The 12,692-nt window shown below is 44.1% G+C and overlaps 1 protein-coding gene across 1 annotated transcript in view; it reads right to left on the minus strand.

The window, feature by feature from the left end:
* The window catches only part of TMEM232 (transmembrane protein 232), a 494,818-nt gene that overhangs the window by 436,245 nt on the left and 45,881 nt on the right, over positions 1-12,692 (minus strand). The window contains exon 4 of the mRNA XM_069752641.1: positions 9,137-9,294. Coding sequence (XP_069608742.1) covers positions 9,137-9,294 — 158 coding nt within the window. The remainder of the gene's footprint in view (positions 1-9,136; positions 9,295-12,692) is intronic.

Consider the following 12,692-nt stretch of genomic DNA (forward strand, 5'->3'; position numbering starts at 1 on the left):
CTGCAATAAAGGACGTAATAACCAATCCATATACTGGGAAAGGGGCTCAGTAACCGATCCTATCCCAGCAACGATCGGTCTACCCGGAGGATGGAGAACAGATTTGTGCACTTTAGGGATGTGGTACCAATGGGGTCTGGATGGGTACTCCGGTAGCAATCTCTCAGCTTTCTTACAGGTGATAACTCCCTCTTCAACATATTTCCTCAAAAATGATCTCAATTCCGTCTTAAATTTAACTAACGGATTACCAGTTAAACGCACGTATGTTTCTCTATTTGATAATTGTCTTTCGGCCTCCGCGACATAATAAGATCTGGGAAGCAACACCACTTTGCCCCCTTTGTCGGCGGCTCTAACCACCGTATCCTCCCAAGACTACACACATTAACAATTGTACACTAGCGCATGGCCGTGCGGTCATGCGCAGTTTATATAGTGGCAGCACAGGAAGTGGCCACAGAAACTTTGCCCTTCCAAGACCTGCCAAGAGGACCAATGGAATGTGCTGCAGAGCCTGAGCACATGACCCTCGATCTCCAATGGGAGATCTTGCCCTGGGCATGCTCAGTGTGTGCAGACAAGGACTTAGTCCCAGAGAAGTCCGCTCGCCGCTGACCAGCACTGGCTTTAATGGCAGAAGCTGAAGAAGCAGCAGTAACTCTCTGTACAGAGTGAGACTGAGCAAGATGCTGGGACCGACGTCCTTGCTGAGCAGACTCCACTGCGGCTGGATGAGAATGGGAGACCGCAGCGGAGATGGCTCGAGATTCCCCCTGTGCAGAAGCGGGAACTCGAGACCTAACACATACTACTTGCATACTACATACATACTACTTACATATATACATACTACATACAGTTATATGAAAAAGTTTGGGCACCCCTATTAATCTTAAGGACACAGTAATGTTTCTGCCTTGAAATGAGGTTTATTGTACTAACAGAAAATATGCAATCTGCATTCAAACAAAATTTGACAGGCGCATAAGTATGGGCACCCCACCAGAAAAGTGACATTAATATTTAGTAGATTCTCCTTTTGCAAAACTAACAGCCTCTAGTCGCTTCCTATAGCTTTTAATGAGTTCCTGGATGAAGGTATTTTTGACCATTCCTCTTTACAAAACAATTCCAGCTCAGTTAAGTTAGATGGTCGCCGTGCATGGACAGCCCTCTTCAAATGATCCCACAGATGTTCAATGATATTCAGGTCTGGGGACTGGGATGGCCATTCCAGAACAGTGTAATTGTTCCTCTGCATAAATGCCTGAGTAGATTTGGAGTGGTGTTTTGGATCATTGTCTTGCTGAAAGATCCATCCCCTGTGTAACTTCAACTTTGTCACTGATTCATGAACATTATTGTCAAGAATCTGCTGATACTGAGAGGAATCCATGCGTCCCTCAACTCTAACAAGATTCCCGATGCCGGCATTGGCCACACAGCCCCAAAGTATGATGGAACCTCCACCAAATTTTACTGTGGGTAGCAAGTGTTTTTCTTGGAATGCTGTGTTTTTTGGCCGCCATGCATAACGCCTTTTTGTATGACCAAACAACTCAATCTTGGTTTCATCAGTCCACAGGACCTTCTTCCAAAAAGAAATTGGCTTCTCCAAATGTGCTTTTGCATACCTCAGCCGACTCTGTTTGTGGCGTGCTTGCAGAAACGGCTTCTTTCGCATCACTCTCCCATACAGCTTCTCCTTGTGCAAAGTGCGCTGTATAGTTGACCGATGCAAAGTGACACCATCTGCAGCAAGTTGATGCTGCAGCTCTCTGGAGGTGGTCTGAGGATTGTCCTTGACTGATCTCACCATTCTTATTCTCTGCCTTTCTGATGTTTTTCTTGGCCTGCCACTTCTGGCTTTAACAAGAACTGTACCTGTGTTCTTCCATTTCCTTACTATGTTCCTCACAGTGGAAATTGACAGGTTAAATCTCTGAGACAGGTTTTTGTATCCTTCCCCTGAAAAACTATGTTGAATAATCTTTGTTTTCAGATCATTAGACAGTTGTTTTGAGGAGCCCATGATGCCACTCTTCAGAGGAGATTCAAACTAACATTTTCTGTTAGTACAATAAACCTAATTTCAAGGCAGAAACATTACTGTGTCCAACAGTTATTAGATATATGAAACTGAAATAGCTGTTGCAAAAAAAAAAACAATTTTTATAAAACATTAAGCTTAAGATTAATAGGGGTGCCCAAACTTTTTCATATAACTGTACATACTACATACATACTACATACATACATACATACATTACATACAATACATACGGAGATACAGTACATTAAACATAGAGTTCATACTCACCATTACTTGTCACTTTGTTCCCCGAAGCCGGTATCATCTGTAAAAAAATATTAAAATAACAACCAATATACTCCCTGTCTGCAGAAATCCACGAGTGTCCCACGACGATCTCCCATGGAGAACAGCATCAGCTGATGCGACAGCTCTCCAGGGGCTCCAGGAACACAATGACGGGAGGAAGGTATCCTTCCACACTGTATTCCTTCGCCACTGTAAAAAAATAGTCTCTAGTCCCACTTTTGGCATTGCTGTGTGAGAAATGTTCCTACGCAGCAATTGCCATAAAGTGAGACTTTGAACTGTAGTAACCTCTCATTGATGCACTGCAGGAGCCATTGTCTCCTGTCAGTGTGTCACTGAGGGTCCAATAGAGCAATGACATCACCCAATGTCACTGTTCTGTAGGGGAGATCGTCATGGGCCACTTGTTATTAATTGGACTACGGCGGACAGGTAGTATACGGTTTATTATTTTACGTTTTTTGCAGGTGCTGAAGTATGGTAAGTATGGTTAAATAAAGAATATTAAAATACTATATTAAAATACTTTTTTTCCTAATGTGTGCGTGTTTTATTAACCCTTTATTACTATTGGATTAATAATGGATAGGCGTCTTATTGACGCCTCTCCGTTATTAACCCGGCTTAACCCCTTCCCGACCATGTAGGCGTCATGAGAGTCGGTGCCAATCCGACCCATGACACCTATGTGGCGTCATGGAAAGATCGCGTCCCTGCAGATCGGGTGAAAGGGTTAACTCCAATTTCACCCGATCTGCAGGGACAGGGGGAGTGGTAGCACAGCCCAGGGGGGGTGGCTTCACGCCCCCCCCCCCGTGGCTACGATCGCTCTGATTGGCTGTTGAAAGTGAAACTGTCAATCAGAGCGATTTGTAATATTTCACCTATTATAACTGGTGAAATATTACAATCCAGCCATGGCCGATGCTGCAAAATTATCGGCCATGGCTGGAAACACTGATGTGCTCCCCCACCCCACCGATCGACCCCCCTCCCCACCGATTGCCCCCCAAGCCACCGATCAGTCCTGCACACTGCCCCGCTCTCCTCCGTCCTGTGCTCCGCTCCCCCTGTGCTCTTGTCCGCTCCTCCGTGCTCCAATCCCACCCCCTGTGCTCCGATCCAACCCCCCTGCACTCCGATCCACCCCCCGTGCTCCGATCCACCCCCCGTGCTCCAATCCACCCCCCCATGCTCCGATCCACCCCCCTGTGCCCCAATCCACCCCCCGCGCTCCGATCCACCCCCCCATGCTCCGATCCACCCACCCGTGCTCCCCCCACCCCATCATACTTACCGATCCTCCCGGGGTCCGTCCGTCTTCTCCATGGGCGCCGCCATCTTCCAAAATGGCGGGCACATGCGCAGTGCGCCCGCCGAATCTGCCGGCCGGCAGATTCGTTCCAAAGTGCATTTTGATCACTGAGATATAACCTATCACAGTGATCAAAATAAAAAAAGTAGTAAATGATCCCCCCCTTTGTCACCCCCATAGATAGGGACAATAATAAAATAAAGAATTTTTTTTTTCCACTAAGGTTGGGGTTAGAACTAGGGTTAGGGTTAGGGTTTCGATATGTGCACATGTATTCTGGTCCTCTGCGGATTTTTCCGCAGCGGATTTGATAAATCCACAGTGCTAAACCTCTGCGGATTTATGCCGGATTTACCGCGGTTTTTCTGCACATTTCACTGCGGTTTTACAACTGCGGTTTTCTATTGGAGCAGTTGTAAAACTGCTGCGGAATCCGCAGAAAGAAGTGGCATGCTGCGGAATGTAAACCGCTGCGTTTCCGTGCAGTTTTTCTGCAGCATGTGTACAGTGATTTTTGTTTCCCATAGGTTTACATTGAACTGTAAACTCATGGGAAACTGCTGCGGATCCGCAGCGTTTTCAACAGCGTGTGCACATACCTTTAGAATTAGGCTATGTGCACACCGTGCGGATTTGGCTGCGGATCCGCAGCAGATTGGCCGCTGCGGATTCGCAGCAATGTTCCATCACGTTTACAGTACCATGTAAACCTATGAAAAACCAAATCCGCTGTGCCCATGGTGCGGAAAATACCGCGCGGAAACATTGCGTTGTATTTTCTGCAGCATGTTAATTCTTTGTGGGGATTCCGCAGCGTTTTACACCTGTTCCTCAATAGGAATCCGCAGGTGAAATCCGGACAAAAAAACACTGGAAATCCGCGGTAAATCCACAGGTAAAACGCAGTGCCTTTTACCCGCGGATTTTTCAAAAATGGTGCGGAAAAATCTCACACGAATCCGCAACGTGGGCACATAGCCTTAGGGTTAGGGTTGGAATTAGGGTTGTGGTTAGGGTTGTGATTAGGGTTATGGCTACAGTTGGGATTAGGGTTAGGGGTGTGTTGGGGTAGTGTTGCAGGTAGAATTGAGGGGTTTCCACTGTTTAGGCACATCAGGGGTCTCCAAACGTAACATGGCGCCACCATTGATTCCAGCCAATCTTGTATTCAAAAAGTCAAATGGTGCTCCCTCACTTCCGAGCCCCGACGTGTGCCCAAACAGTGGTTTACCCCCACATATGGAGTATCAGTGTACTCAGGACAAACTGCGCAACAATTACTGGGGTCCAATTTCTCCTGTTACCCTTGTAAAAATAAAAAATTGCTTCCTAAAACATCATGTTTGAGGAAAGAAAAATTATTTTTTATTTTCACGGCTCTGCGTTGTAAACGTCTGTGAAGCACTTGGGGGTTCAAAGTTTTCACCACATATCTAGATAAGTTCCTTGGGGGGTCTAGTTTCCAAAATGGGGTCACTTGTGGGGGGTTTCTACTGTTTAGGCACACCAGTATTGAACGATTTTTTGTGCCGACGGTCCGACAAAACACAACTGATCCAGTGCACGTCACGATCCGTCTGCAATACAAGTCTATGGACAAAAAACGCATCCTGCGGGCACATTTGCAGGATCCGTTTTTTGTCCAAAACGACGGAATGCGCCGGATGCCAAACAACCCAAGTGTGAAAGTAGCCTTAGGGCTAGGGTTAGGGTTGGGGCCAAAGTTAGGGCTAGGGTTAGGGTTGGAGCTAAAGTTAGGGTTAGGGTTGGGGCTAAATTTAGGGTTAGGGTTAGGGCTAGGGTTGGGGCTAAAGTTAGGGCTAGGGTTGCGGCTAAAGTTAGGGCTAGGGTTGCGGCTAAAGTTAGGGTTAGAGTTGGGATTAGGGTTAGGGTTTGGATTAGGGTTGGTATTAGGGTTAGGGTTGGCATTAGGGTTACGCTTGGGATTAGGGATAGGTTTGGGATTAGGGTTAAGGTTAGGGTTGGGATTAGGGGTGTATTGGGATTAGGGTTAGGTTTGAGGTTAGGGTTGAGATTAGGATTAGGGGTGTGTTGGATTTAGGGTTTTGATTAGGGTTATGGTTAGGGTTGACATTAGGGTTGTTTTGGGGTAAGGGTTGTGATTATCGTTAGGGTTGTGATTAGGATTATGGATCGGGTTGGGATTAGGGTTAGGGGTGTGTTGGGGTTAGGGTTGGAGTTAGATTTGGGGGGTTTCCACTGTTTAGGTACATCAGGGGGTCTCCAAACACGACAGCCAATTTTGCGCTCAAAAAGTCAAATGGTGCTCCCTCCCTTCTGAGCTCTGCCGTGCACCCAAACAGTGGGTTACCCCAACATATGGGGCATCAGCGTACTCGGGATAAATTGGAAAACAACTTTTGGGGTCCAATTTCTCCTGTTACCCTTGTGAAAATAAAAACTTGGGGGCTACAAAATCTTTTTTGTGGAAAAAAAAATATTTTATATTTTCACGACTCTGCATTATAAACTTCAGTGAAGCACTTGGGCATTCAAAGTTCTCACCACACATCTATATAAGTTCCTTGGGGGTCTAGTTTCCAAAATGGGGTCACTTGTGGGGGGTTTTTACTGATTAGGCACACCAGGGGCTCTGCAAACGCAACGTGACACCCGCAGAGCATTCCATCAAAGTCTGCATTTCAAAAGTCACTACGTCCCTTCTGAGCCCCGACGTGTGCCCAAACAGTGGTTTACCCCCACACATGGGCTATCAGCGTACTCAGGAGAAACTGGACAACAACTTTTGGGGTCAAATTTCTCCTGTTACCCTTGGGAAAATTAAAACATTCTGGGCTAAATAATTATTTTTGAGGAACGAAAACGTATTTATTATTTTCACAGCTCTGCGTTATAAACGTCTGTGAAGCAGTTGGGGGTTCAAAGTGCTCACCACACATCAAGATTAGTTCCTTTGGGGGTCTAGTTTCCAAAATGGGGTCATTTGTGGGGGATCTCCAATGTTTAGGCACACAGGGGCTCTCCAAACGCGACATGGTGTCCGCTAACAATTGGAGCTAATTTTTCATTCAAAAAGTCAAATGGCGCGCCTTCCCTTCCGAGCCCTGCCGTGCGCCCAAACAGTGGTTTACCCCCACATATGGGGTATCAGCGTACTCAGGACAAACTGGACAACAACATTTGGGGTCCAATTTCTCCTATTACCCTTTGCAAAATAGGAAATTCCAGGCTAAAAATCATTTTTGAGGAAAGAAAAATTATTTTTTATTTTCATGGCTCTGCGTTATAAACTTCTGTGAAGCACCTGGGAGTTTAAAGTGCTCAATATGCATCTATATAAGTTCCTTAGGGGGTCTAGTTTCCAAAATGTGGTCACTTGTGGGGGAGCTCCAATGTTTAGGCACACAGGGGCTCTCCAAACGCGACATGGTGTCCGCTAACAATTGGAGCTAATTTTTCATTCAAAAAGTCAAATGGCGCGCCTTCCCTTCCGAGCCTTACCATGTGCCCAAACAGTGGTTTACCCCCACATATGAGGTATCGGTGTACTCAGGAGAAACTGCCCAACAAATTTTAGGATCCATTTTATCCTGTTGCCCATGTGAAAATGAAAAAATTGAGGCTAAAATAATTTCTTTGTGAAAAAAAAGTACTTTTTCATTTTTACTGATCAATTTGTGAAGCACCTGGGGGTTTAAAGTGCTCACTATGCATCTAGATAAGTTCCTTGGGGCGTCTAGTTTCCAAAATGGGGTCACTTGTGGGGGAGCTCCAAATTTTAGGCACACGGGGGCTCTCCAAACATGACATAGTGTCCGCTAAAGAGTGGAGCCAATTTTTCATTCAAAAAGTCAAATGGCGCTCCTTCCCTTCCAAGCCCTGCCGTGCGCCCAAACAGTGGTTTACCCTCACATGTGAGGTATCAGCGTACTCAGGACAAATTGGACAACAACTTTTGTGGTTCAGTTTCTCCTTTTACCATTGGGAAAATAAAAAAATTGTTGCTATAAGATCATTTTTGTGACTAAAAAGTTAAATGTTTATTTTTTCCTTCCATGTTGCTTCTGCTGTTGTGAAGCACCTGAAGGGTTAATAAACTTCTTGAATGTGGTTTTGAGCACCTTGAGGGGTGCAGTTTTTAGAATGGTGTCACTTTTGGGTATTTTCACTCATATAGACCCCTTAAACTGACTTCAAATGTGAGGTGGTCCCTAAAAAAAATGGTTTTGTAAATTTCGTTGTAAAAATGAGAAATCGCTGGTCAAATTTTAACCCTTATAACTTCCTAGCAAAAAAATTTTTTTTTTTCTAAAATTTTGCTGATGTAAAGTAGACATGTGGGAAATGTTATTTATTAACTATTTTGTGTCACATAACTCTCTGGTTTAACAGAATAAAAATTAAAAATGTGAAAATTGTGAAATTTTCAAAATTTTCGCCAAATTTCCGTTTTTATCACAAATAAATGCAGAATTTATTGACCTAAATTTACCACTAACATGAAGCCCAATATGTCACGAAAAAACAATCTCAGAACCGCTAGGATCCGTTGAAGCGTTCCCGAGTTATTACCTCATAAAGGGACACTGATCAAAATTGCAAAAAGCGGTCAGGTCATTAAGGTCAAAATAGGCTGGGTCATGAAGGGGTTAATGTCCCCTTACAATAGCAAGGTGACATTAACCCCTTATTACCCCATATCCCACCACGACACGGGAGTGGGAAGAGAGGGGCTAAGTGCCGGAATTGGAACATCTTACAGATGCGCCATTTCTGGGGCCAGACCTGGACTAAAGCATCCGCCAACTTCTGGACTGTCTGTGGTGCAACGTGAGGTTGGTGGATGCAGCGAGACATGATGTCCCTGATGTGCTCAATCGGATTCAGGTCTGGGGAATGGTCGGGCCAGTCCATTGCTTCAATGCCTTTGTCTTGCAGGAACTGCGCACACACTTCAGCCACATGAGATCTGGCATTGTCATGCATTAGAAGGAACCCAGGGCCAACCGCACCAGCATATGGTCTCACAAGTGGTCTGAGGATCTCATTTCAGTACCTAATGGCAGTCAGGCTACCTCTGGCGAGCACATATAGTATGTATATATATATATATACTGTATTTTTTTTTTTTTGCCTAAAATACAAAATAAATGTGTCAACTTTAACTTTAGCCATTTTAGAGATCATTTAATCTTCAACTTGCCTAATTGTTCACAATAACTAATTTTGACCAGGGATGCACAAACTTTTACATGCCACTGTATGCTTTGATGCAACATTTATTATGAACAAAAAATATATATTAGCTGCAGTTGGCTGAGATATCGATTTATTTGATAAATTCACTATACATGTTACTGCTATCACATATAACAATTCTCACTTTTTTCTTTTTAATACTTTTTTGGACTGACTATGCACCATTTTACAGTCACAAAATGCCACAAATCAATGAGATTACCCCAGTGTACAAAAAAAATAAAGCTATACGCCACCTTTGCAAGCTTGACTTCACTAGTAAGTAGGTATGGTTTCTGAGCTGTGTCACAACAGATTCTATAAAGAACGGACTCAGCAATAAAAAACAGCACAGCGATATGGTTAGGATTCAATTCAGCTTGATCAATTGACAGAATCAGTATATTCAAGGCTTCTGAAAGAAGATAAAATGGTTTATGCTGGTTAATGTGAGTCATGGTACATTTCAGGGCACATTTTCACCATTAACAGAGTTAGCCTCTTTAGATCATAAAACATGCCAAGACTACAGGGTGTCATTTGAAATTTGAGTTTTTCCCTAAATTTGACTCGCAAAATGAGAAGTCTCTAACTGCCCCCAAAATACATGTATAATACTTTAAGGTCTCCAGGTGTGTAGTGAACCCATTTTGAGACTTGTACTGCTGCATATAGCCTTATTAATGTCTAAGTGACGAAAAACTCTCTGTCTAGAGGAAGATAAATAGAGACTGGCGTAACCAGCACCATATTTAGTAACACACTGCAGTTTTAGAATTTGCAGGCTATTTAAATTGTATACACAGTCCAAAAACTATAGCTATTGGGGGGGGTGCATTTGCCTGTCTTCCCAGTGTTTATACACAGGCAGTGCAAATGAAAAAAACGTGGATTTTTCACACAGGGAGCACAAAACTGTTCTTTGCTACAGAAGTCATAGCTTTTTGACAGTCTGTCCAAAACTTATCCCTATGTTTATGGAGACAATACTGGTGCATGTTTGAACATGAAGAGCTAATGGCTTTTCAACTACGAGAAAAAATTGTTATCCCTTATTTGTGATGCACAAGTGGTTAGATTAAACAACTACAAAAGGCTTTTATCAATCCACACAAAAATTATCCACTTTCTAGGGAGCAGGAGAAGGGTAGCTTTTTTCAAAGTGAAGAAAAAATGGTTTGTTAAGAAGTCTTTCATAAAATTATCCCTATTTTGGGAGTTGTTTCATGTTTGCGTACCTTGAAGGCAGTACATGTCACATTCTGTGTACATTAACCACATGCCACAACAGGACACATACGTACATCTTATTGCGGCTCTCTGTCTTTGATTTAGGCTGCCAAACCAAGTCTGCATCTTTCCTGGCAGATGATGACTGTGATATTCAGTTATCATCTGCTTCTAACAGCTTAGTGAAGCTTAATAATCTGCAAATTTCAGGAAATTTGACTCAAAGTCAATCCCCCACGGACCAATCTGCTTATGTCTAGCCAGGACATTTGTTTACTTGATTGTAGCATATTCTAATCCCTGGAATGCAAGTTTTCAAGGTGCTATGTTCCTCTTATAGCACATGCTACTACTTGTTATGTAATGACTGAAGAAGTGGAAGAAAGTGGACATCCATAACACAAAAGATCTTTGACTAACATGTATGCAACATGTATGCAAGTACCAGAGTCAACATAGGTTTGTAACCAATAAGTCATGTCACACTAACTTAATTTCCTTCTATGGCAGAATCATTGACTAGGTGGTTCAGGGAAATGCAGTAGATATAGTATATCTTGACTTCAACAAAGCACATGACAAAGTATCTCATACAATACTTATTGAAAAAATGGTCAAATATGGAATGGACAAGGCAACTGCTGGGTGGATTCATAACTGGCAAAGTGATTGGACCCAAAGAGTGGTCATAACTGGATGCACATGGGAGGGAGAGGGCTAAGCAACAGAACATGTGAAAAAGACTTGGGTATACTAATAGATCACAGACTGAACATGAGTCAACAGTGTGATGCAGCAGTCAAAAAAGGCAAACACAATTCTGGGTTGCATTAACATACAGTTATACATACAGGCATACAGTCTAGACCAGGTGAAGCAATTATCCCATGTGTAAGATTGCTCTTACTGAGTGTATTGGGGACACTCGCTTGGCACGGGATTAACGTAGTCAGGCACGATTTTTTGCTTAAACACAGTCTATACGGTTTATTAAAGTGTCATAAACTGGGTTAAGCACAGTTCACATTTTCATTTCATAACACAACAAGCACCAACTGGTGATATTAACTTGCAGCTTTATCTTAAACACTTCATTTACGGCTTTGTCTCACAGACACTAAACATGCTGGACCTCTCACTTTGCCCAGTTACCATGGGTGTCTGTACGACGTACACTTCACCAATGTCCCAAGTCACATACAGCGCATATTACACTGGGTCGCGGTCTCTAAACATGCCAAACCTTACTCCATTCAGTCACCGTGGGAGACCACACAGTTCATAGAACATTACAAGCACCAACAGTCTGTATAGGAACCTGATGAGAGCTCCTGCTACACCTGCTGACTCCTTGTCAGTCCACTCCTCCGGGAAAGCTGCCTCACAGGGATCACCAACTTGCCTAGTGGCATACCTTAGTCAGTCCAGACCCACAGAAGGACGGTAGCTTCCCCAACACAGACCATCCAGAACCATAGTCTTTCTGTGCACTATTCAGGGATCCAGTCCTAGTCCCAGGACCTCCCAACACACCAGCATGACCTCTTCAGGACTCCTACTCCCAGGACTTCCAACACATGAACCGCACATGTGACCTGTACAGGTGCTATTCAGGACCTCGTCCAACACCCCAGGCATATGACCTGTCCAATACTATTCAGGACCTCGTCCAACACCCGAGGCATATAACCTGTTCAGGTGCTATTCAGGACGTCAGTCCAATACCCCAGGCACATGACCTGTCCAGGTGCTATTCAGGACGTCAGTCCAACACCCCAGGCCACTAGCAAGTCCAAAGCCCCACCATGTGCTCTTCAGGACTCCTATCCCCAGGAAATCCAACACAGGTTGTTCAGTGTGCTATTCAGGACTCCTACTCCAAGGAAATCCAACACACACTTCCAGGACCTTCAGCCCTCAGGTCCAAACACTGGAACCACACAGGAACATGTGACCCACACCCTGGTCACCTTATATACCCTTAACCACTCCTCTGGATGGGAGTGTTAGTGTGTGGCTTGTTTGTCCCGCCTATCTCACACAACTAGCCTAGCAAGTCTCCCTTACAATGACACCATACATATACACATTCTTGAGGGACCACAGGTCCCAGAACAACAACATTGCATCAGACTTACCACGCAGACTCCCTCTGTGACACATATCGGCCATTCACTACACTGCCAGTCACTGTTTTACCATGATTATAACAACAAATATGCCTCCATGCATATCCCAAGGAGCACACACAGCGCCCCCTAGCTACCACAGGGGTCACTGCACCACAGATGCTACTCCTCTTTGTTCAGACCTCATCTGGAATACTGTGTCCAGTTCTGGGCTGGGCACCACATTTTAAAAAAGACATGAACAAACTGAAGCAAGGTCAGGGAAGAGCAACTAGAATGGTGACCACTGCCAGTCTTAATGTCTTAAGAGGAATGGTTAGAGTATTTGGAAATGGTTAGACTGCAAAAGAGAAGACTGAGAGGAGACTTAACAGCTGTCTACAAATATCTCAAGGGTTGTCACACTGTAGAAGGATCATCTTTATTCTCATATGCACAAGGAAAGACTAGAAGC

This window comes from Ranitomeya imitator, chromosome 1 (genome assembly GCF_032444005.1).
Source record: "Ranitomeya imitator isolate aRanImi1 chromosome 1, aRanImi1.pri, whole genome shotgun sequence".
Lineage (NCBI taxonomy): Eukaryota > Metazoa > Chordata > Amphibia > Anura > Dendrobatidae > Ranitomeya > Ranitomeya imitator.